Raw genomic sequence first — 21905 nt, forward strand, 5'->3', positions numbered from 1 at the left:
TAAATGTTTTAACAGCATTTTACTGTTGTAGTACGATGGTGCAGTTGCAGACAACTTTATATTTTATACTGTTCAGTTCAGTCTTTAACAGTGAAAATGTCACTTATGATAATATTTATGTCTATATTGGGATCAGTGGTGGAACTACGTCCTTAAGTACTGTGATGGAGGGGAATAAAATATCACTGTACTTGCTGCATGTATAACATGTGGTCTAGGATGCTTTGAATTTAAATTAGACCTACAAATAATGAATTAGATTGCGAACAGACTGGAGTATTCTTACTGTCACCTGTTGATGACTCTGTGTATTTATTCAAGTACTAACTTCGGCTCTGATAATAGTGGATCTGAAATGTATTTGGGGGAAAAAAATAAAGGCAGTGTGGGGAACAGGGTTAAGAAGGGGACCAATAAGTGAGGGGGGGAGGTCCATGTGTGATACTTGGGGGAGGAACTCAGGTGGAGGTGCCGGTTCAGGCCGGTGGAGTGAGACAGCTGCACACACAGACACCTCAGTCTTTGTTGGAATACAGGGAGAAGAGCTGATGGCTGAAGAGGAGGTAGGTGTAGACTGGGTTCTGGGGTTTCTATGTGAACGACATATTGTTGGTGTGTAGCGGCTGGCAGTCGGAAAAAAAAGTACATCCACGTACCAGGAAGTTAAAAGTTCAGTTGTGTAAGATTTTAACATTTAAGCAGGTTTTAATATCTGTTTAAGAAAAAGTGGTGCATTGGCTGCTCTTGCTGTTGGATTATTCTCGGTTTATTTACTTTTTTTAGGGGGGGGGTTCTTTTGTGAGTTTGACAGTTTGATTGTTTTTTGTTTGTCAACCTCTTGTTCGCCCCCCCTCCCAAATAACCTCGTTGGTCCCCTGACAGGCAGGCTGGAGGTGTAACGTGTTTTTCATTGTCTGCAGTGGAAGAATCGTGTAATCGGTGTGTTAACCCACTCCTGTGTTGAACTGAGTGGGTTGAGGGCGATGGAGGTGGTGTGAGGTTAAAGTCAAAGTGGCTGAATATGAATTATAAACCTGGATTTCTGTTATAAAACTAATTGTCGGTTTCCTCTGTGAGGGTCGCTCCTACTGACTTAGTGGGTGTAACAAGAAATACTACGGTATAGTACTTGTGTAAATATACTCCGTTACGTTCCACTACTGAAGGTGTGTCTAGTATTTTTTTTTTGAGGTTGTGGTACAGGATGTAGCTGCTTCGATTTACATGCCATACAGGCTCAACCGCCTTTGTCACGACCGATGTCGACCAATCGCAGGGGCTCTCTCAAACTGTAGGCAGAGCATCGCGGCCCGTGATTGGCTGAGAGCCGACCACAGCGTAGACCATCACTGCTGCTGCTGTTGCTTCTTCAAGAATCAGGCTCGAGTCTCCGGATCTGTTGCTGCGCACTGGTCAGTGGAACCCTTTTATTAAACCACAGCTCGGGGTGGATGAGTTCAGACTGTGTGCAAGTTGTGTGTCAGCGGAAAGGACTGCGGGTCTGCAGGACGAGGCCGCTTTGTGTTCTTCTTTGTGTTGGTGTCTTCAAATAGAAACCTGAGATCGAGCCACGTTTTCCATCCGCCTCTCCGAACCTTTTCACGTTCATTCCGCTCCGATCTCACAATGTCCACATCGACTGCGTCTGTCCAGCGACTGTTGTGATCTGATGACTGTGCTCGTCTTCTTCTTCTTCTGTGCCCGTCAGTGTCGCCGAGAAACCCCAGTGTGTGTGTGTGCGTGTGTGTGTGTGTGTGCGTGCGTGTGTGCGTGTGAGATGACAACAGACATGGACACGTAGCGTTGGATCTGATCAGACACCTTGTGAGAGCAGACACTTTGATTTCCTTGTCTAATCTGAGTCTTATCCAGCGGTTTTTAAAGGGCCCTGCGCACTGACGCCATTTTTTTGTGAGTGAGATAAGATTGTGACGAGTGAGGGAGGGAAACAATGAAACAATTATCAAGGACACGTCGTGGCATTCCCACCGTATCAGTTAGAACTGTGTGTGTCTGTGCGTGTGTCTCTCTGTGTCTGTGTGAGACCTGGTAACCCCCTTAGTGAGCCCCCAGAAGGAAGTTAGAGTTGCACACAAACTCCATGCTTTCACTTCCATTCATGCACTATTACGTTATTTTATTTCTTCTTAATTATCATTTCAAGTTACTTCAAGTTATTTATTGCATGTGTATATATAACCAGAGGTCAGCATTGTATCACGTGTAATCATCGACCGTATACAAAGATGGACGACGCCTCTCCACTTCCTCCCGCTATACTGAAATGAAGCCAAAATATCTCGGAGGCCGCCATCTTGCGCCGATGATATTATTTGAGCCAAAGTCTGTGCGGGAGCAACCGATGGGTGTAGCTGCAGTATATACGTCTCCCCCCCGTCATGTTTTATGGTGATGACAGTTCATGTCTGATGCCAGGCTCCTGTCTGTGTCAACTGCTGCAGATTCTTGCTTTGATAGTCACCACCTTGTTAGTCAACATCTCACCTTTCCCTCATATCCTCAGTAACATGACCAGAGGGTGGGAGGTGACTAACAATTGCAAAAATTTGTGTAAACATGATGTATTGTGACGACTGGATCATGTTTCTGCTAGCTGCTAAATGTTCAAAACCACCATCAAACTCTAACCTCAATAGCACAAAATGTACTTAACGCAATTAACTTCAAATACCAGTGATGTGCACAACCTTGTTACTCTTACTAGACAGCATCACAAATACTAGTAACTTAACAAATTATTCATATTTTATTAATAAGCATTGCCAGTTCACTGTTGTGTCTAAGAGGTTACACAGCCGTCTGTCACTAGCTGACAGCATACAGCCGACAAACAGGCTTTTACAACCAAAATATTTCCATATGCGGGCATCACTCTGGGTCCCCAGCTGGCTACTGTTTTCTTTTCCCTGTCCGTCCCTCTCGTGCCATAAAAAGCGGTGTATTCATCTTTTAAAGTTTGGCTCTAGCGGCCTTTAGGTTTGGTCTCAGTCTTGCACCTTGAAGCTTAAACTCTTGCGATCAGCGCTCCCCTAGAGGTCGGGAGAATTTCTGATATGTTGACCGAACGTGCAGCATTTTTCTGTTGAATTTGTTCTGTTTTTAGGGTGTCTATGTTTGGCTGGTTCTGTTATTTGCTCTTAATGCATTTGTTTGGTCTTCTTGCAGCAAAATGCTTTACATTTTCTAAAGTTGCTTCGCGTTTGGGAAAGTTTTGGATAGTTCCAATGTTGTCGGCCACCACAACCATCCAGAGCAAACACACGCTCCTTTAACTTTGCTGCAAACATCAGAGAAACAGCAGTTAAGCAAATCAGTGAATTATTTCTGTAATTTCCTCTTACAACAGAGACGACAGAAACTCTCTGACTGTAAACGACAAAGTTCGATCAAGTTTGGGAGCCCTGTCCTATGAAGTGTCAGGATGTGTAAGGATGTCAAAGCAGATCATAACACCAGTTCTGAGGGGTGTTGCAGTTCAGGCATGTGCTTGGTACTGGAGATGTGTTTAGGGAAAACTTCCTCAAGGAATCTTTGGAATGTAGCTCCACTGTTGCGTTTGTCCATTTACTCCCCTTTGAGGAAAAGAAGAAGAGAAAATGCTCTTTTTAGTCACATGAGCAGTTACATGACAGAGATGGCAACAAAAGTGACTGTGCAGACTCGGTCATGTGTCTTTGCCTTTGAGTACAGGAGTAGCTTTCATTGACGCACACAGAGGGACACTTTGTGGTCTTGTGATTCCGAAGCAGACTGCCACCCTGTCATCACTTCGCTTTGCAGAGAAGCAAGCTGAGGATGTGGCGCGACAAATCAAATATTTCTATCAGATGATTTTCTGATGGAAACTCAAATAAAGAAGTAGAATATTAGTCAGCTACAAAGGTCGTTGACCCCAGAGAACATTGTTGGAAAGCTGAACTCTTGGACTCTAGGCTGCCAGTTTTCTGCATTGAAACAACAAAGATATAATGTGGATGTATTGCTTAAAGTTTAAGAAAATAACTGTTAGATGTATCGACAATGACAGTAGTTTTTAAAACGAATTGCTTTATCTCTACAGTACAGGCAGCACAGCGGTGTCAGTTTTCTCACTTAAGTCTAACCAAGAAAGGGAATCACCACAAACTCTTCCTGTAATAAAAGCGGAAAAACAGTAAGTGAGCCCCTTCTGGAGTTTTTCACCTTTAAATCACCAGAGCAGAAGCTGAATTTCAGTTTGATTTGATCACTGAGCGTTCTCAGAAATGACGGTAGCTTTTTATTTGACCTGCGGGTATAGCGGTCGTGTGGCCTGACGCTGTGTTGGCAGCAGTTGACGTGAGCGTGACCTTTGTTCCACTTCACAAATCCCCCCTCCTCCACTCCCCCCTCCCCTCCCCTCGTACATTTCTCCACTGTTTGACCATGTGACTGTGAGTGTGCAATTTCACCAGGGGGGGTCAGGACCTACAGTCTTGATCGCGGTTGTTTTGTGCAAGGTCAGCCTTTTGTGTCTTACATCAGAGGTCAGGAGGAGTAACCATCTACCCCCTCACCTGATTTCTCAACGTCTTGTCCCTGCATGTCAGCTCATGTCTCTACCTGTTCACCTTCACAACCTCCCTTCAGGCAGTTCATCTGCTTGACTGCTCATCCAAAGTTACCTATGGAGCATCTTTGCTCAATTCCCCCGTTAAACCTTTATATATTGAAGTTTTTACACAGGAATATGTCAGCTCATCCCTCTGTTTAGATCCATCCCCTCGGGACATGCTGCACTGTTTGTAAAACAGTCGAATTATCAATGAGGCCCTGGCAGCTGCATCCACGTCAATACCACAACATTTTTGCATTTTTAGAACTGAATCGATAACGAGCCACTGCATTGGCTTCTACTTGTACAAATCAGTAGTAGGCAAGTTTGGAGAAGTAAGTACTACACCAGTGTGGCCTGTTATACTGTGTCTGGGCCATTTTTACCCCCTTTATGAAGAAGTCGGAAGCAAACTCTGTCTGAGAGTTTAGTTTCAGTTTTACAGAAAATGTCCTTCCTCTGTTGTGAGCTATATTAAGCAGACAATCTGTAACAGACACTCATTGATGTATAGCAAGGACATGGAGGAGCAATGATTTACAGACTTACGTGAGATTATGGCTGTAACGAATAGTCGCTTTCGTCATTCATTGAACGCCTCTAACCTCTGTTTCTCTTTAGAACAACTTTTATGTTGTGACATTTTCTTGCCATTACATACTAAATTGCTCCAATTCTTCTTGCTATAATGGCATATTTCATTAATTTTATGCTGTATTCACACTGGACAAAAAACCCACTGTAAAACACACTAACATCTTGCTTTTGTCTTCAGTGGGAAAGGAAACAATGGCCGATAATTTCCAGGTCAAATGACTCGGCAGTAGTCATGCGTATCTGTATGGAGATGACAATCAGCGCCTGTGTGTCTCCAGCTATTTACAGACAGGAACTCCGGACAATGTCTTTACCCCGCTGGATTCACTGCGAGCGATTAGGGGGGGGGTTAATGCCGCTTCTTACACGCGACAGACGCAAAAAACGAAGCGGTGTCATAGAAGTCAAAAGCCGACGCTGATGTCTGTGTAATGTATCACGTATCATGTATCACGTGATCTCCGCAGCGGAGTTAATTCGTCACTTCCTGCCTCTGCCTGCTGCACCCGGCTGCTCCACCTCTCACCTGAATAATGCGGAGGATTTGTTGCTGTTGCGAACGCGTCTGTGCAGAGAACCCCCCCGCTGCGTTTTGTATGCGTGAAAAGCAAAGTGCGGGTAGGGTCCGCACCCAATTCTCCAGACTTTATCCCCAGGTCATGTCTTCAAAACGGCTTAGGGGACGTTTTGATATTATCTAGCTCATTTGAATGACAATCATGTGAAGGGGGTTTGTGTCAAGAGGCTAAAGCTAAATGGCAACAATCCTCCTCATCAGCTGCTACATGAAGAAGACATGTTATACTAATGCAAAAAAAAAAAAGCAGCACTGTTCTGTACTGTATGTCAGTGTAAAGTTCATCATAGGAACATAAGTGTGGTAATGTTAGACTCATGTTAGTCTAACGTGATGCTCTCCTTGGCTTTGGAAGTAACATTTAGTCACCGCTGTAGATATCAAGCTGCTTGGCCAGACATGCCAGCACTTGCATCTTTACACCACATAAATGCATATAAATGAAGTCTTTACATGTCTGCACTTGTGTTTGAGTATGGGAAAGGCTAGAAGCAAACTCCACCTTTTAAAAACGAGTATTGCTCTTCTATGGCTCCATGCCGTGCCAGGTCAAACTAAACTTCAGTTTAAGGGAGGGCTAATTGGCAATCTGGGACAAGAAGATGTTTGGCATTTTTGTGTGATGATAAATGAGTGTAATAATGACTCATCAAAAATAATTCCGGTCGGTTCACATAGCAGCTGTGAGAAGGATACTAGATTTGAAAGCATCTGTCTAATCAGAATGGGATTATTGTGGTGTTTTGAAGGCTCCATGTGCTAATGCTCCGGTGGTGGGGCCGTAATAATGAGCTTAAATCATCTGACCTGACGCTCAACACCCAAACCCATTATCAGCTCAGTGTCACACTGGTCTGGGTTCTTTTGAGGAAGAGGAACATGTACAGGGGAGTGCGACTGTCCTGCCATCTTTTCTTTGTGCAACTTCCTGGTTGTGGATTGCGCATTTTCAAAACTGACATCTGTGGTCTGCGCTCAAGCTGCAGGCTGCTGCCAACTAATCGTGATGTTCTGTCATGTGTCAAATGAACCGGCTGCCCTCTCCCCCTCTTTTTTCCACTGTCTTGTGTGTGTGTGTGCCGGGGTGTGGGGTGACCGGAGAGCTGGCCCTGCCATTGGCTTGTCATGCACCCAGGCCAAGTATGGAGAGTGGAGGTGGTGGTGGAGCAACTTTTGCTAGCATGTGACTGCTGTTGGCCATTGGACAGAGAGACACACAGTGAAACTGCAACTAAAAAAGAAAGTTCAAATATATGCCAAAGAGGTGTGTGTATGGACCAAACATATCTTAAAGTGTCTTAAATTTCTATAACAGACACTAAAAAAGACAGATGAAGTCATGATTTCAAAGTAATGATATGAAAAGTTTGTAATTTTATAAATATTTGACTATATAAAAAGTAGAATTGGTAACATGATTTTATTAGTGCAACATGACGATATGCTGTGGACAATAAAATAATAATATAAATTTGTTGACCATTAGAGTTAAAGTTATAATATTTCTTGATTACATTTATTTATGGTTTTTGCATCAATGGACAAAGTTCCTTGTTTTGTCTATTAAATTGACTGAATAGCCCAGAATCTGACATATCTGTTAATTCTATCAGTACCAGATGATATCTGACTTTATTGCTGTATCTATACATTCATATAATGACATAATTACATATGCCATGGTGGGATATGTTATAGGATTTTATTGTAACACATGGTTTCTGTTTCACGCCACAAAGATCCATGTGTATTTTTCTTGCCACAGTCACAGCTGGTTAAACTGAATTCACTCTCAGGCTTCTTATGTTTTACTGTCTTTGTTGTAGCTGATAACGTCAGCATGAAATGTGTGAATCCACGTGTCCTTGGTGTCCACATGTTTTGTCCACTTTACACTGGTCTCATCAGCTGAAACTGTTGGAAAATAAGATGTAGATTTTCTCCTGTTTAGATAATTAACTGGGAATCCTAACGTCTTATCCAGCTTAGATTCGGAGGAATTTGCACTTATACTCAGCTTTGTGTGTATTTTGGTTACAGTCAATACTCTGTGATATCCGTATGCAAATAGGGTGATTTGTCAACATATCTATCTTGAAGAATACACAGACTCTTTGTAACTGGTGTAATTCTTTATTCATCCGAGGTTCGGACGCTCAGCAACACTAGAATTGGAAAAACCGTGTTCAGATAATGTAGGATAAGGTGTTGGTCTTTGACCCTTGAATAAACATTTAAAATCACTGTTGCTTCTCAATAGTTTCGGACATTAGTATGTTTGAACGTCTCAGACACGTGGGTTTGCATTTTTAATATCCGGTTATAGACGACCTTCATATATACAGTACATGTTGAGTTAGGACAGTTAGGACAATATGCTCAAGCCAGTCAATGTGTGAAGCAGAAAAAACCCCTTACATCATCCTGGGTCTTGAATTGCTCTCTGAGTGGCTAGCGGTGTCTCATGCGTCTGTGTTTCTGTTTGAAAGGGGCGTGTTCCTGCTATTCATAGTGGTGAGAACCTCGGAGGTGTATTAGAGGTCAGTGACAGTCCTGCTTATAGCAACTATTGCAGCACGCGGTCATTCAGATAAACTACACCTCTAAGAAACTGATTCTGCCTCCTCTCATACAAACACTGCTGACTTGTGAGTACTGAGAATTTATTTTTCCTTGGTTCGGCATCTAATTCTTGACAAATGTTCTCGAAATCAATTGAACCGCTGTTACGACTTTTACCCATTTTATCACATTTTGTCCTGGAGAGGACTTAGAAGTGGTCCGATCACTGCTTGTCTTTCATAGTGGCTCATAGCTGAGCTTTATTCTTGAATGTTTTTATTATACATCTACATACAACATTTACTTCCATAGAGAATGAATGGATCCAAACCACCTAATCCTGCTGCTGCTACTTTCTCTTTAATCCTTTAATTCTTTCATATAAAAACTAATGGGATTTACCATGATCTCACTTGAGACACAATTTGTTGAATTGAAGTTGTAATTAAGGCGCGTTTGGCTGCTTTTCTGCAACACTTTGACCCAGTTGGCACCAGCCACATGTGTCATGGGCGAGGCTTTAATAATAGAAGTAGGTGAGAAGTCAATTATTGCCACTGAGGTGGTTGTGCACTTGTTCATCTGGCAGCGGAGCCGTTACCTTACAATGCAGAGGTCAAATGAGTTTAGCTTTGAGGTGCGTAAAGCCGCCTGTCTGATAACTAATGAGATTATAATGAGAGATAAAGAAACATTAAATGAAAGATAAGTCATTCCTTAGATGTAGATATCGATACTATATCTATACGATGGAGACATCTATATTAGTATATCTATTCTGTATACTATCTAATAGATTATTATATATAATAGCAGACTAATAAATTAATTGTAGTAACTGAACAAGTTGGATATCTTAGTCTGATACAGGCTCAGGTGATTTGCACTTTAGCATGTATTTAAAAATCCTCATTATTTCTCAGTTTTAGTCACATTTTAGTCAGACAGGGGGATTTATCTGGCACTCCAGATAATGTGGTTTCAACCCAGTGAGCTCATTCCTTAAACATCCCGACCTCAAAACCTCATTCCCCTTCAGAAATGAGTTTCAGTATTGCCGGAGTGTGTCTGTGGGTAGTGTCTGTTGTCTTGTCCTTTTTCCCCCTTGGAGGCCCGTGTTGCGAAAAATATGTGTGGAGTCATATTTCCTTCCTGTGCCTTTTGTTTCCAAAGTGCACAGCTGTTGAATAGGACAGCACGTCTACCTTCTGTGTACAACATGTGGAAGTGTTGAATAGAAACAACAGCAAACACAAACACACACATGCAGCCCGCACAGCTGCTTATTTTTCCACCGTTTGAATTTTCTTTTGGAAAAACCTCTTCTAGGTTTTATAGATTTGAAACTGCTCATAGAAAACCTATTCAAAATCTTTTATAATAAGAGGAGACCGTCTGTGAAAACCTTTTTTAATACAAGGACTTTAATTACAAAACATTACTCCAAGGATTTATTTTCATGTTCTGCTCTATTGACTGTAATGACTGTTTTGACAATTTAACAATGACATTCAGTGAGTATTCAAACTTTTTTAATTTGATCACATTTTGTCGTGCTTCAGCATTGCGCAAAATCTGTTTAAATCCAAAACAGAATTTTAGAAAGCTGAAAACTGAAATATCACATAGACACATTGAAAAGTATTCTTCTGCTATGACGTGTGAAATTTGACATTACTCTCCACCTTGACCTGAATCCACCTGCAGCATTGTGTGGAGGCCCAGATCTGGAGAAGGCGACCTTCTTCAGTAGCATTGAATTCCCTCATGAACACAGTGACCTCCATAATTATTAAATATATAAAATAGAAGATGCTTGGATCAACCAGGACGCTCGGCCAAACTGAGACATATAGGGGAGAAGCTGGTCTCACACATTCATATAGGGCACACGACAGTGGGACTGATACAGATGACTCTATAGAAGGAATCGCAGCTTGTTCGTGTACAGTTATTTATTTACGTCAAACGTAAACAAAATAAAGTAGCTGGCTGAACTAAATTGAGTTGTCGGCCGTTTGACCAGCAGCCCTGGAATGCTCTGCGCCCACTTCCCATTAGGTTTTGATGTAAAAAAACCGCTGGAAAAAAAGAAACCCTTGTGTAGATTTACATCCTTAGCTGACATGAGTATTTATGCTTCGGTCATTAACTGTCTGTTTACCTTCCAATCAGCCCACATTCTTTATGTAACATTTACATTTTCATAGCGATGAGAGCGCTAATTCTTGGAGAATGTCCTTAATAAAATCTTCAGCGCTCAGGACTTCAGTCTCGATCGTTCACCTTCCAACATGACAACAACCTTTTGCACACAGTCCAGACAACACGGGAGCGGCTTAGGGACAACTCTGTGAGTGTCCTTGAGCCCTGACTTGAGCCCACTCGACCAGCACTCCACAAATGGCTGACAGACTCGATAAACCTGACGGAGCTTGAGAGGAGCTGCAGACAAAAATCGAAAATCCCTAAATCCTGGTTTACAAATCTTGTTGAGTCGCACCAAAGAAGACCTGAGGCTGTAAATGCTGCCAAAGGTGCTTCAAGTGCTGAGGAAACCACTTATGTCGATATATTTCAGTTTTGACTTGAGACTGAAGGAAGGAATACTGAATACTTGCTGAATACAATGTGTGGGTGCCTGCGTGTGTATGTATGTATAATCAAGTCTTACTTGGTGATTTGTAACTTCTTTATTTTGAAGGATATAATGTCAGGATCTCAGGTGTCTGTCATTTTTTGTTGTTAAGAAATATAAATTGAATGTCGCGCCTTGTTGGAGCCATTCATGTACAACAGTTTTCAGATTACGCTGGTTTAACAAATCCTGAAGTATTAAGATAAAGCTACAGTTTTTTTGGTAAATAAATCCCTGAGATTTGAATAGACTTAAAGATACAGATATTTAAACAGAAATATACATATGGTAGAAGAGGTGCTGCAGAATTGAGACTAAAACCTTCCATGTGTAATGCTCCCTTCTCTGTTTGGCTGCAGGGTGAGTGCAGATCAGCCATGCAGGCTCAGGAAGTCCTGAGACAGCTGCGCATTCCCGAGCTGGATGACCTCCGGCAGTACGTGCGTGGCCTGCCTACCAACGCGCTCATGGGCATGGGTGCTTTCGCCGCCATCACCACCTACTGGTTCGCCACGCGGCCGAAAGCCCTCAAACCTCCCTGTGATCTGGAGATGCAGTCGGTGGAAATGCCAGTATGTGATCATTTTCTTTCCTTTGGTCCTTTTAATGTAGCAAATGTCAAATTGGGGAAAAAACAAGATATCTCTGTCCACCCACTTTCCTGTAACACTGTGTGTTACTGGAACAACTGAATCATGATCCAGCTACGAGAACGAAAGGGGGGAAAAAAAACCTAAACAGCAGGTCTCATTCTGAAGGAATGTTAATGGATCCGCTCCAGGAACGTAATCACAGCTGTAGTTCTTCAAATTACATGTTTGTTTTGACGTCCTCACATATACAGAGCTTAGAAGTTTATCTCGGACCTAAACCAGGATGTGCTGGTAAAGAAGGCTTTGATATTTTTGGGTTTTTATGGTGCCACTTTCTAGTAAGGAACCCTTTAAACTCCTTGGGTGCTAGGTTGTGACGAATCCCTTCAGTTCACTTAATTCTCCTCCTGGAGATGTTCCGATACCAGCATAGAAAATCCAGGTCTGAAAGTGAATGTACCAATCTGAGAGCACATGTTTAAAGTATATTAGACTCACCCAGAAACGGCTGCAACTAGAGTGGTGAAGAAGAAGTGATTAGCCAGAGCTAGCTAAAATGTCAATTGGCAATATTTCAATAAAATGTCAATTGGCAATATTTCATTCTGGAACTTCCCAAAAGTAAAACTGTAACGTGCACCACATGAAAGACTTCAGTTTTGAGGGGTGGCACTAGTGTTGCCAATCTCCACACAAGGAAATAGACCATACAACAATGATGGTAATCCTCATTTCCATTCAGGGTTAGTAGCACACAACTGTTAAAATCTGTTCTATAAGTTATGTTTTTAAAATGCACTGGTACGGGATCGGTACTCGGTATCGCTCGATAAGCAAAGACCAGGTATTGGGATCACTATCTGGCAAACTGGTATCAGAACAGCTCTACCTCCCCCTGCAGCAGAGTGCTCATTGGTCTTTAGTTCTTGGACTGTTGACAACCGACCTTCCAGAAATTGGCCCAACAAAATCAATCTATTAAACTGCCAACTTAATGGATAAAAAGCAGTTTATTAATAACTTACTGACATCCGAAAAATGATTTGCGTATAAGAAAGATGAATTGATGAATTCCAGAGTTTATAGTGATGGTTTACAAATGTATCTTTACCAAATAGAACAAGGCTGTTCCACAATCTTGCACGATCCAAGATGACGTCCTCTAAAAGTCTGAAGGTATTTCATTTGTTATTACATGAGGCAAACAGAGAAACATCAGATCTGCCATCAGATGAGTTGGAACCTGTGAAGCAGTTTTCACAGATATTTCGCTGGAAAAAAGACACGAAGCAAAAAGACAAATCAATATCTTTCAGTTGATCATTTCAGCTTTAGCGGCAGCTGTTGGTGTCTGGAACGAAACATGCAGATCGGGAGATAGCGAACTGGAGTGTGAACTCTGCAAAGACAGGAAACGGATGAAGGAGAAAATGAACAGCATTGATTTCAGTCTCCACTGACAGTGTCATATGACTGATGACACAGATGACCTGTGTTGGGAACTGACTGAGTTTCATAAAGATGAATTACATTACTAACACAGGTCTCTGTGTATGTAGTGTACATGTCTTGCAGCTTTTTCCTTGATTTTCTGGTTTTTAGCCACAAACCAAAACAGCACATGATCCATGTTTGTGTCAAAATATCAGAGAAACACATTCTCCAGAGAGCAGATTTACCTCAAAATAAATCTGTGTTCTCCATAATAAATCTTGTCGTCATGTGCTATGTGGAAGGTTTGCCCTGTACTGGTTGTAAGGTTTTGACTTTCTCTTTGTAGGGTACAGAACATGCAAGGAGATCGGCTCTGAACGAGAGCAGCGAACACATGACTCACTTCTACGACGATGCACGCACAATGTACCAGGTGTTCCAGCGAGGGCTCAGAATATCGTGTGAGTGCAGAGCTTCTATCGGATATATCCAAGTCCCTGGAGATAAGAGATCAACCTTTTTTCCTGTGAATGTAGATAAATGTGTGATTTGTTTACCCTCGCAGATGACGGACCTTGTCTAGGATCGAGGAAACCAAACCAGCCGTACGAGTGGCTGACCTATAAAGAGGTGAGACGAGGGGAATGGGGTCTGCTGTGGTTCTCTGTGCCGAGGAACAACTGAACAAGCCTTTGTGTTTTTGTTTTGCACAGGTGGCAGACAGAGCAGAGCACATCGGTTCCGCTCTCCTTCACAGAGGACACTCTCATACAGGAGACAAGTTCATTGGCATTTTTTCCCAGAACAGGCCTGAGGTAAAACAACATTTTACATTTACACGCCTGTTTCTCCGTCTGTCACTCAATCTATAGAGCAGAGATTTGTCTGTCTCCAAAATCGCTCACCGCTCACTTCAGTCCAGTGTTTAACATTTTAACCATTTTTATGGCCTCATATAACAAACTGAAATGATCAAACAGAGCAACATTATTGGTGGTCACTAACCCAGAGCTAATGACCCTCTTACGTAAAAGAATGATGTAATAAACTTACATAAACTTATATAATTACAAAATACATACAATATTATCTGAAATATACAGTCTGCATGCCAGTGATAGCTTGTGGCCAGACGCATCATATGTTTGAGTTGTCTGTCCATTCGTGTCAACATAATATCTGAACAACACCTTGAGGGAATTCTTTCAGATTTGGTACAAACGTTCACTTGGGAACTGATTTTGATTACGGTGATCAAAGGTCACAAAACCCTTTTTGTGAAGGATTTCAAAAGAATAAACTGATTGGATGTGGTTTGTCAAAGGTCAAGTTCACGGTGGCCTCACTAAACATGTTTTAGTCTCTTCAAGGAAATTTTTCCAAATTTTGACCATTTGTCACTTGGACTCAAAGATTAATAAAGATTCACGATGTCTTCATGTGAGTCTGAGAGAATAAATGTATACAACCACAGGGCGGTAAATGTAGTTTAACCCAGGTTAAAATAGTCCATTAAGTTTCTAGCCTTAGATTCATTTGGTACTGAAATTGAAAATCATCGCTACATTTTTTTATTGTTTGTTAATAATGTTTATCTGTTCCCTCAGTGGACCATTTCAGAGCTGGCCTGTCACACATACTCCATGGTAGTCGTTCCACTGTACGACACACTCGGCACGGAGTCCATCTCCTACGTTATCGACACAGGTGAGAGCACCAACCACGCACGTAAACCACGCACCACCGGCGGTGCTTTAGATCCAGGACGCTGATGTAGTGGGTAATTTGGCGCCACCTTGTTTTGCAGCTTCCATCTCCACCGTGATCTGCGATGTGCCTGAAAAGGCTCAGATGATTCTGGACGGTGGGAACGAGCGAACCGTGAAGACGATTGTGCTCATGGAGGCGTTTGACAGCGAGCTGGTGGCCCGTGGACAGGAGTGCGGCATCGAGGTTCTCAGTTTGAAAGACTTTGAGGTGAGAATAACAACTTCATCCTTATGTCTCAATTATCTTTTCCGTGCCTTATCAAAACTTGTATCTATTGAGCTTTTGCGACCATCAGCGGATGCTCTGGAAAAGGACACGTTCTTGTTATTGTCCTTCGCGTCGCACTGTCAATAACTCATTTTCTGGTTAGATCTAAATTGATATTAGGGCCCCGGGTGCTGTGTGTTTTTTAAAGTGCGATTATTATTAGCTCTTCCTGCAGACACACACTCTGTAACTCAATCTAATCATTTGTTTATATTTTCCAGGCCTTGGGCAGAGCCAACCACCAGAAACCAGTGGTGAGTAGGAACAAAAAAAAGTCTCTTTATTCTTACTAAATTCAACTTGGAGCATTTGGATTATTTGTAACCACAGGACACTGTCAATGTTTTGTACTTAACATCATGTTTGCATCATGCACCAGCACCTTAGCCTTCAAATGCATTAGTGCAGATCTGTGCTCTGATTACAGCCCCCCACAGCAGAGGACCTCGCGCTCATCTGCTTTACCTCTGGAACCACAGGTAACAACACAACAACAACACAACCTTTTACAAATGTTTGCTTTTCTACGTCGTGTTTAATCATGAGCTTTAATGTCTTTTCAGGGAATCCTAAAGGTGCAATGCTCACTCACGGAAATGTGATCTCCAACACTGCAGCTTTCCTTAGAGTAACGCAGGTAAACAAACACAGCAGGTGACTCACCCTCAAGATTAGAGCCCAATTGATACGGATGTTTCAGGGCCGATGGTGATACTCATATTAGAGAGTATCAGTATAAATATACATATTTATCAGCTGATAAATATGTATATAAAAATTTGGCAACAATTCCTAAGACATTGTTCTCAAACCCTTACGACAAAGAAATGTGAATAAGAAGATTAAAAAACTATAAATAAAAAGAAAACACAAATACAACCAAATACATAGAATTTTAATTTTAAGTAATGTGAGTAAAATGTAAACTTAAATGCATCTTTTCTGCATTTTAAAAAAACAACCAGCAGGCAAAACTCAGGGCTGAAAAAAGTAGTTCCTCCTCTTCCCTATTTGTTTTTTTGACCTTGGACTAAATTGTGCCTCTCCCACTTCTGAGACCAAACCTGAGATCTGTATCTAATCCAACATGAGCGTTTTGTTTTTTCTCAATGGGCCTTTCTTCAGTTCTAATCTCCTCTCTGACTCACACTGACCTTCTCTGAACCTCTATATTTTCCTTTCCTCTTCATCCCCTTCGTCTCTGACGTCCTCCAGGCCTCACTGAGGCCCAGCCCTAAAGACGTGCTCATGTCCTTCCTCCCTCTGGCCCATATGTTTGAGAGGGTGGTAGAGGTACAGTACGCCGTGCTTGACCAGCGCACGTGCGTGGGTTTTGCTTTGTGTGTTCTCCCCAGGTACACTGCATGCTGGACATTCGTGACATTCACATGTCCTATCTCCCTCTAGCTCACATGTTTGAGAGGGTTGTACAGGTATGTTGTGGACTTGTTTACTTAACATTTGTCATAATGAAATGATAAGAGATTTAAGAATCAGGAGCATTAGGTCGAGTCTGTGGCTCTTTAATGGTTTTTAGAGCATCTCTGAAAACAGCTGTATTTTACGGTAGGTTAATTTTATTTGTGAATGAGAAAAATAATAAGTCAGATGTTTGGAAATGTTAAAAGCATCAGTGCTTTGTCACTTTTAATTCAAAGTTTTAGGAGCATGTTGTGATTTTCTTTTGAATCTAACATCTGCCGCTTGCATCATACGTTTTGAGAACTGAAATTTGAGCGTCAAATGTTTATTTAATTTTCATTTTCTTATCTTAGTTTCATATTTAAATTATAAATCTGCTAATTTCTGACTGTTTTTTGTCAAATAAAAATTTAAAACAAAAACATTTTTACAAATGTGACACACACAAGTCAAGTTATTGTCATTTGTAGCTGTTTAAATTAATAATGAATGTTGATAAATGTTGATTGCTTTTCAAAAATATCCAATGAGCTAAACAGTAAATAAACAGTGGCAGTGTAGTGTCTCCTAGTGGAACAACAGTGCCCTCTTGTGGCTAGAACATCACACTGACTCAACTTGTACATGGAGGAATAAGCAGCTGTGTCTTCATCAGGGCGTCATCCTCATCCACGGGGCTCGAATCGGCTACTTCCAAGGAGACATTCGACTTTTGATGGACGACTTGAAAACGCTGCAGCCGACGGTCTTCCCCGTCGTCCCACGTCTCCTCAACCGCATGTTTGATAAGGTCAGACACAGCGTCCCTCCTGTAGTTTATTTGATGTTAAAGTCTACGAATATTATGAGTCGGAAGATTCAAGATTTTCCTTTTTGCCTGCCTCACTTTTCTGTGGTCTGTCTTCTCGTGTAAACGTTTTGTATAAATGCTGACGGTTTCCTCCCGTGTCTACAGGTTTTCAGTCAGGCCAACACGCCGCTGAAGAGATGGCTGCTGGACTTTGCCTTCAGGAGGAAGGAGGCCGAGATGAAAAATGGTGTGGTCAGAACGGACAGCATGTGGGACAAACTCATCTTCAAAAAAGTTCAGGTAAATGCGAAAAACTGCAGACAGTTTTTAACTTCCTTTAAAATAAATAAATCCCAAATATGACATATTTATCTTTGAATATGTTTTTTTCCTTTTAGCCGCCACATAAACTGATAAATATGAAATTCTATCTTTGTGCATCTTTAAAAGTTTTTTCTCTTTTACAATGTTTCATAAAGTTTTTGTCAATCCTATACGATGCATAATAGATGACGGCAAGTCCAAAAGTAGCTACATTTATTGTCCCCGACAGCACAAAGTGTGAAATCGCTCTGAGTGCAACTAGACAAGTTTGATGTTATTACAGTCAATTTACCATAAAGACCATTTATTCAGTTTGACATTTCAGTCTTCTGGTTTTGTTTCACGCTCTGCAGGCGAGTCTGGGCGGACGTGTGAGACTCATGATCACAGGGGCGGCACCGGTGTCACCGACCATCCTGACGTTCCTGCGAGCTGCTCTGGGCTGTCAGGTGACCACACGCACATCTCCCTCGAACCGTTTCTTAGACATGAACTCAGGAAAATATCCAAACATTCAGGCGATGGGCGTTTGGGTTGAGCAGACAGGAGGCAGTGACGCGACACATCAATTCTTCTGCGGTTATCACGTGTTTTTGATCACAGCACATTGACAACGGCATCGACCACTTTTTCATCCTGAGATTTTGTTATTCCTTCATCCGTCATGTGTTAAAAATGGATATTTATCTGGATATTTTCCTGCTGTGTTCTCACATGGGCTCACTTGGACGTTTTATCAGGGGGCTGACAGGAACAGTTCTGGAATATTTATTACAAGCTTTATAGTTTCCATGAATGTGACTAATAAGTTGTTGTTTTCTTTGTAGTTTTATGAAGGCTACGGTCAAACTGAATGCACAGCAGGCTGCACCATGTCCTTGCCTGGAGACTGGACAGCAGGTAGAGCTTCTGCTAACTGTTGCAATAATTTTATAATAATAACGATAATTTCTGTCGACGATGAAACTGACCCATCTTCAATCTGTGTCCTCAGGTCACGTCGGGCCTCCTCTGCCCTGCAACGCTGTCAAACTGGTGGATGTGGCAGAAATGAATTACCTGGCAGCCAATGGAGAGGGAGAGGTGAGGAGCTCTGCTTCATTAGAAATGAGATGCATACAGAGGATGAGGAAAAACCTTTGTTCCACTCCGAACTCACCATAACGTCATTCTTTTTACTTGTTTCCTCTGTAGGTGTGTGTCAAAGGACCAAATGTATTCCAGGGATACCTGAAGGACCCAGAGAAAACAGCTGAGGCCATCGACGATGAAGGATGGCTGCACACAGGGGACATTGGGAAATGGCTTCCTGTAAGCTGAACAACACTGATCTTAAAAAATCTGATTGTTATTATCACGGTAAAGTTGAGCTGAAGTCAAGTTTCTCTTGTGGTTCATGGCAGAGCGGCTGTCTTAAGGTCATCGACAGAAAGAAGCACATTTTCAAGCTGGCACAAGGAGAATACATCGCCCCCGAGAAAATAGAAACTGTCTATAACCGCAGTGATCCAGTGGCGCAGATATTTGTCCATGGTGACAGTTTACAGGTGAGTAATTCAGCTTGTATCCACATCATCTTGTCTGATAGTTTGTGCTGTTTGATCTTCATCTTCTCTGTGCTGTTTTTTAAGGCGTTCCTGGTGGGGATAGTTGTGGCTGATCCAGAATATTTACCAGTTTGGGCCAAGAAAAAGGGGTTTGAAGGATCTTTCACTGAACTGTGCAGTAAAAAGGTCAGATTCATTTCCGTCAACAGTCCGACTTTAACCTAACTCAACCTTCAACTGTGTTTTTCTGACTGTCATTTTCATTTTGCTGACTTGACAACTCTTTAGGAGGTGAAGGACGCCATTCTGGAGGACATCCTGAGGTTGGGTAAAGAAGCAGGACTCAAGTCATTTGAACAGGTGATTTCTTCCATGTTTGACTCCATCACAAGAGTTCAGCTTTGTTCATTTAGCTACATTTGGACAGGAAACTATAAAGGAGTATAGAAAGAATAAATTTGTAATATTACAAGAAATAAAGTCCTGAATTTATTTTTTTCATAATGTTACGAGAATAATGTCATAATATTGTTGTGAGAAAAAAGTTGTACACTTACAAGAATAAAGTCGTAGTATTATGAGAGGAAAGTACAATTTACAAGAAAAAAGTAAAATTTTTAGGTGTCATTTTACAGGGAAAATATTAGAATCAGCCTGTGACTTTTTTACTCGTTAAATTATGACTTTAATATTACGAATTTCTTCTCAATTGCGATATTCTCAAAATCTAGCATTTGATTGTAAACACTACTTTACAGTTTTGGACACTTAATTGATTGATATATATTATTGATGATAAAAAATCCCTAGTTGCAGCACTATATGAAACTCAGTGTTTATCTCTGTTTGTTCTGCAGGTGAAAGATATCGCTCTACACCCCGAGATGTTTTCAGTGCAGAACGGCCTCCTGACTCCCACCCTGAAGGCCAAGAGGAACGAGCTGCGGAGCCACTTCAGGGAGCAGATCGATCAACTTTATGCCAAAATTAAGTTGTAAACTGGGATCTGGGACTAATGTAGGGAGGTGAGAATCATTTAGAGCAAAGCCAGAACCAAACTAGTCTAGTTAAGGGGCCTTTACTCAAATTTTTCTACCTGTTACAGTTTTGTGGGGACAAAAAAAACCAAGTGAAACTTCAATTAGTGATTGTACGGTTTAATTTCCCCTGCTATTACTGGCTAATTAGTTCAGATTATCCCAGAAGATCTTGTTATTGGCATAATTTAAAAAATTTAATTACATTCTACTTGTACAGCGCCAAATCACATCATACAATATTTCAAGGCACTTTACAGGAATAAGGGTTAAAAAACAAACGGGGAAGATGTGACATGCTGATGCCTTAACCAACATAACTCTTCATGGTTACAAACATTTCTGTCAGATAAACCCCCACAAATATGCTTTTAAAAACACGTATGCTGTGTCTCAAATCAGATGCTTTCATTCATGCAAACCCACCATGTCCATGATGTGCCCCTTTTCCATATAGATCTCATTTTCACAAATTTGAAAATGGTGGTGCCCTCTTTTCACTGTGTTGCCAAAATGGCGAGAATTTAACTTTTTTTGATGTTTTTTCTGTGCAACATGTGGGTACTTATGCTGCCTTAAAATGGAACTCATGAGCTTGTGGTTCCAGTGCGGTGACACAGGAATTTGTGTACGCAGTTTTTTTCAGGTCAGGATAATAGGGCTGCTAGGCGACAGCAACATGGACGCTAAGAGAAACTTTACCGTCGGTGTCTAGAAGCCACAGAGGTTTGGCTACTTGGCAAACGGGTAACGCAAAGACAGAATGAAAAGATGCGGCTGATGAAAGAATATCAGCGTTTGCCTCAGACATGTTAGGAATTTCTGTCACTGTTAAAATTGCTATATATCCATTTACCATCTATTGAAAAGGTGTAGCATCTAATGAGCTTGGAGCTTTCAGAAAGGTCAGAGGTTGTGAATTCCAGAGGGGTGCATTCACATGAACTCTTTCCGTAAAACACGAGCCCAGTTGAAGGCTGCGTTACAGTGCACTCCATACTTGAATTGAGACACAGCACAACAACATGAACTATTTATAAACCAGACTATTTAATGTTATGGTTATCCGCTTAAGCCGATAACCTGTAAATATTGTATCTGCTGAAAATGTGTACGCAGTGTCGTGCCTGATACTCCGGCTTGTTAATTCCCTGCATTCCCATGTTTCTCAGTGCTGAAGGCTAAAGGACTGATGAACCTGTTCCTGGCGCACAATGTAATGAATAGCCGACTGGGAATCATGTCGCTGGAGAGACGTTTTTTTGCTCTTTGGGGCTGTTTGTGTTTTCTTTTAAAGACAGCATAGAAAATATTGAAGGTTACATTATTGTACATGCAGCTTCTCCTTTGAGATTTCAGTGCCACTAGCTGCGAGGTAAAATAAAGTGCATTCATTCGAAGGTATTCAAGGGGAAATATGTGGTAACACTATCACATTTCATATTAAAAGCCCAGTGTTTTTAATTTTAGGCCTTTGTCAACATTTCACAACAACTTTCCCTGATGGTCACATCAGTGTCGTGAGCAACGGAATGTGCATTTCAGTCGTTAAAGTAAAGGCTTTGTGTTTTTCTGAATTGTGATCATAACACACATCTAAATCGTGTTGGTGACGGACAGATCGAGCCATATTATAGTTTTTGTGAAAGACTTATGATCTGAAAAGGGCAACAGTACATTGTGCTGGAGGAAAAGAGTACAGTATCTATATTTGTCAACTGTACCAAATAAAAACTTTCTTCCAAACGCAGGT

The 21905-nt window shown here is 41.5% G+C and overlaps 1 protein-coding gene across 4 annotated transcripts; it reads left to right on the forward strand.

Annotated features, from left to right (window-relative positions):
* The first annotated feature begins 450 nt into the window (after positions 1-450).
* On the forward strand, positions 451-21898 carry acsl1a (acyl-CoA synthetase long chain family member 1a). 4 transcript variants are annotated; one of them, XM_035144642.1, is made up of 21 exons: positions 451-563; positions 11328-11540; positions 13342-13456; positions 13561-13625; positions 13709-13810; positions 14603-14702; positions 14803-14972; positions 15254-15286; positions 15460-15511; positions 15596-15669; positions 16248-16325; positions 17110-17244; positions 17410-17544; positions 17922-18017; positions 18396-18468; positions 18563-18651; positions 18763-18879; positions 18972-19115; positions 19200-19301; positions 19404-19475; positions 19973-21898. In XM_035144642.1, the coding sequence occupies exons 1-21, from the start codon at positions 549-551 to the stop codon at positions 20111-20113; spliced, it is 2121 nt and encodes a 706-aa protein (XP_035000533.1). In that variant the 5' UTR covers positions 451-548; the 3' UTR covers positions 20114-21898. The 4 variants fall into 4 exon arrangements, with proteins under 4 accessions (XP_035000533.1, XP_035000542.1, XP_035000559.1 ...); XM_035144651.1 differs by lacking the exon at positions 16248-16325 and adding an exon at positions 16388-16465; XM_035144668.1 differs by lacking the exon at positions 451-563 and adding an exon at positions 1284-1412.
* The last annotated feature ends 7 nt before the right edge of the window (positions 21899-21905 follow it).

This window comes from Hippoglossus stenolepis, chromosome 2 (genome assembly GCF_022539355.2).
Source record: "Hippoglossus stenolepis isolate QCI-W04-F060 chromosome 2, HSTE1.2, whole genome shotgun sequence".
NCBI classification, from domain to species: domain Eukaryota; kingdom Metazoa; phylum Chordata; class Actinopteri; order Pleuronectiformes; family Pleuronectidae; genus Hippoglossus; species Hippoglossus stenolepis.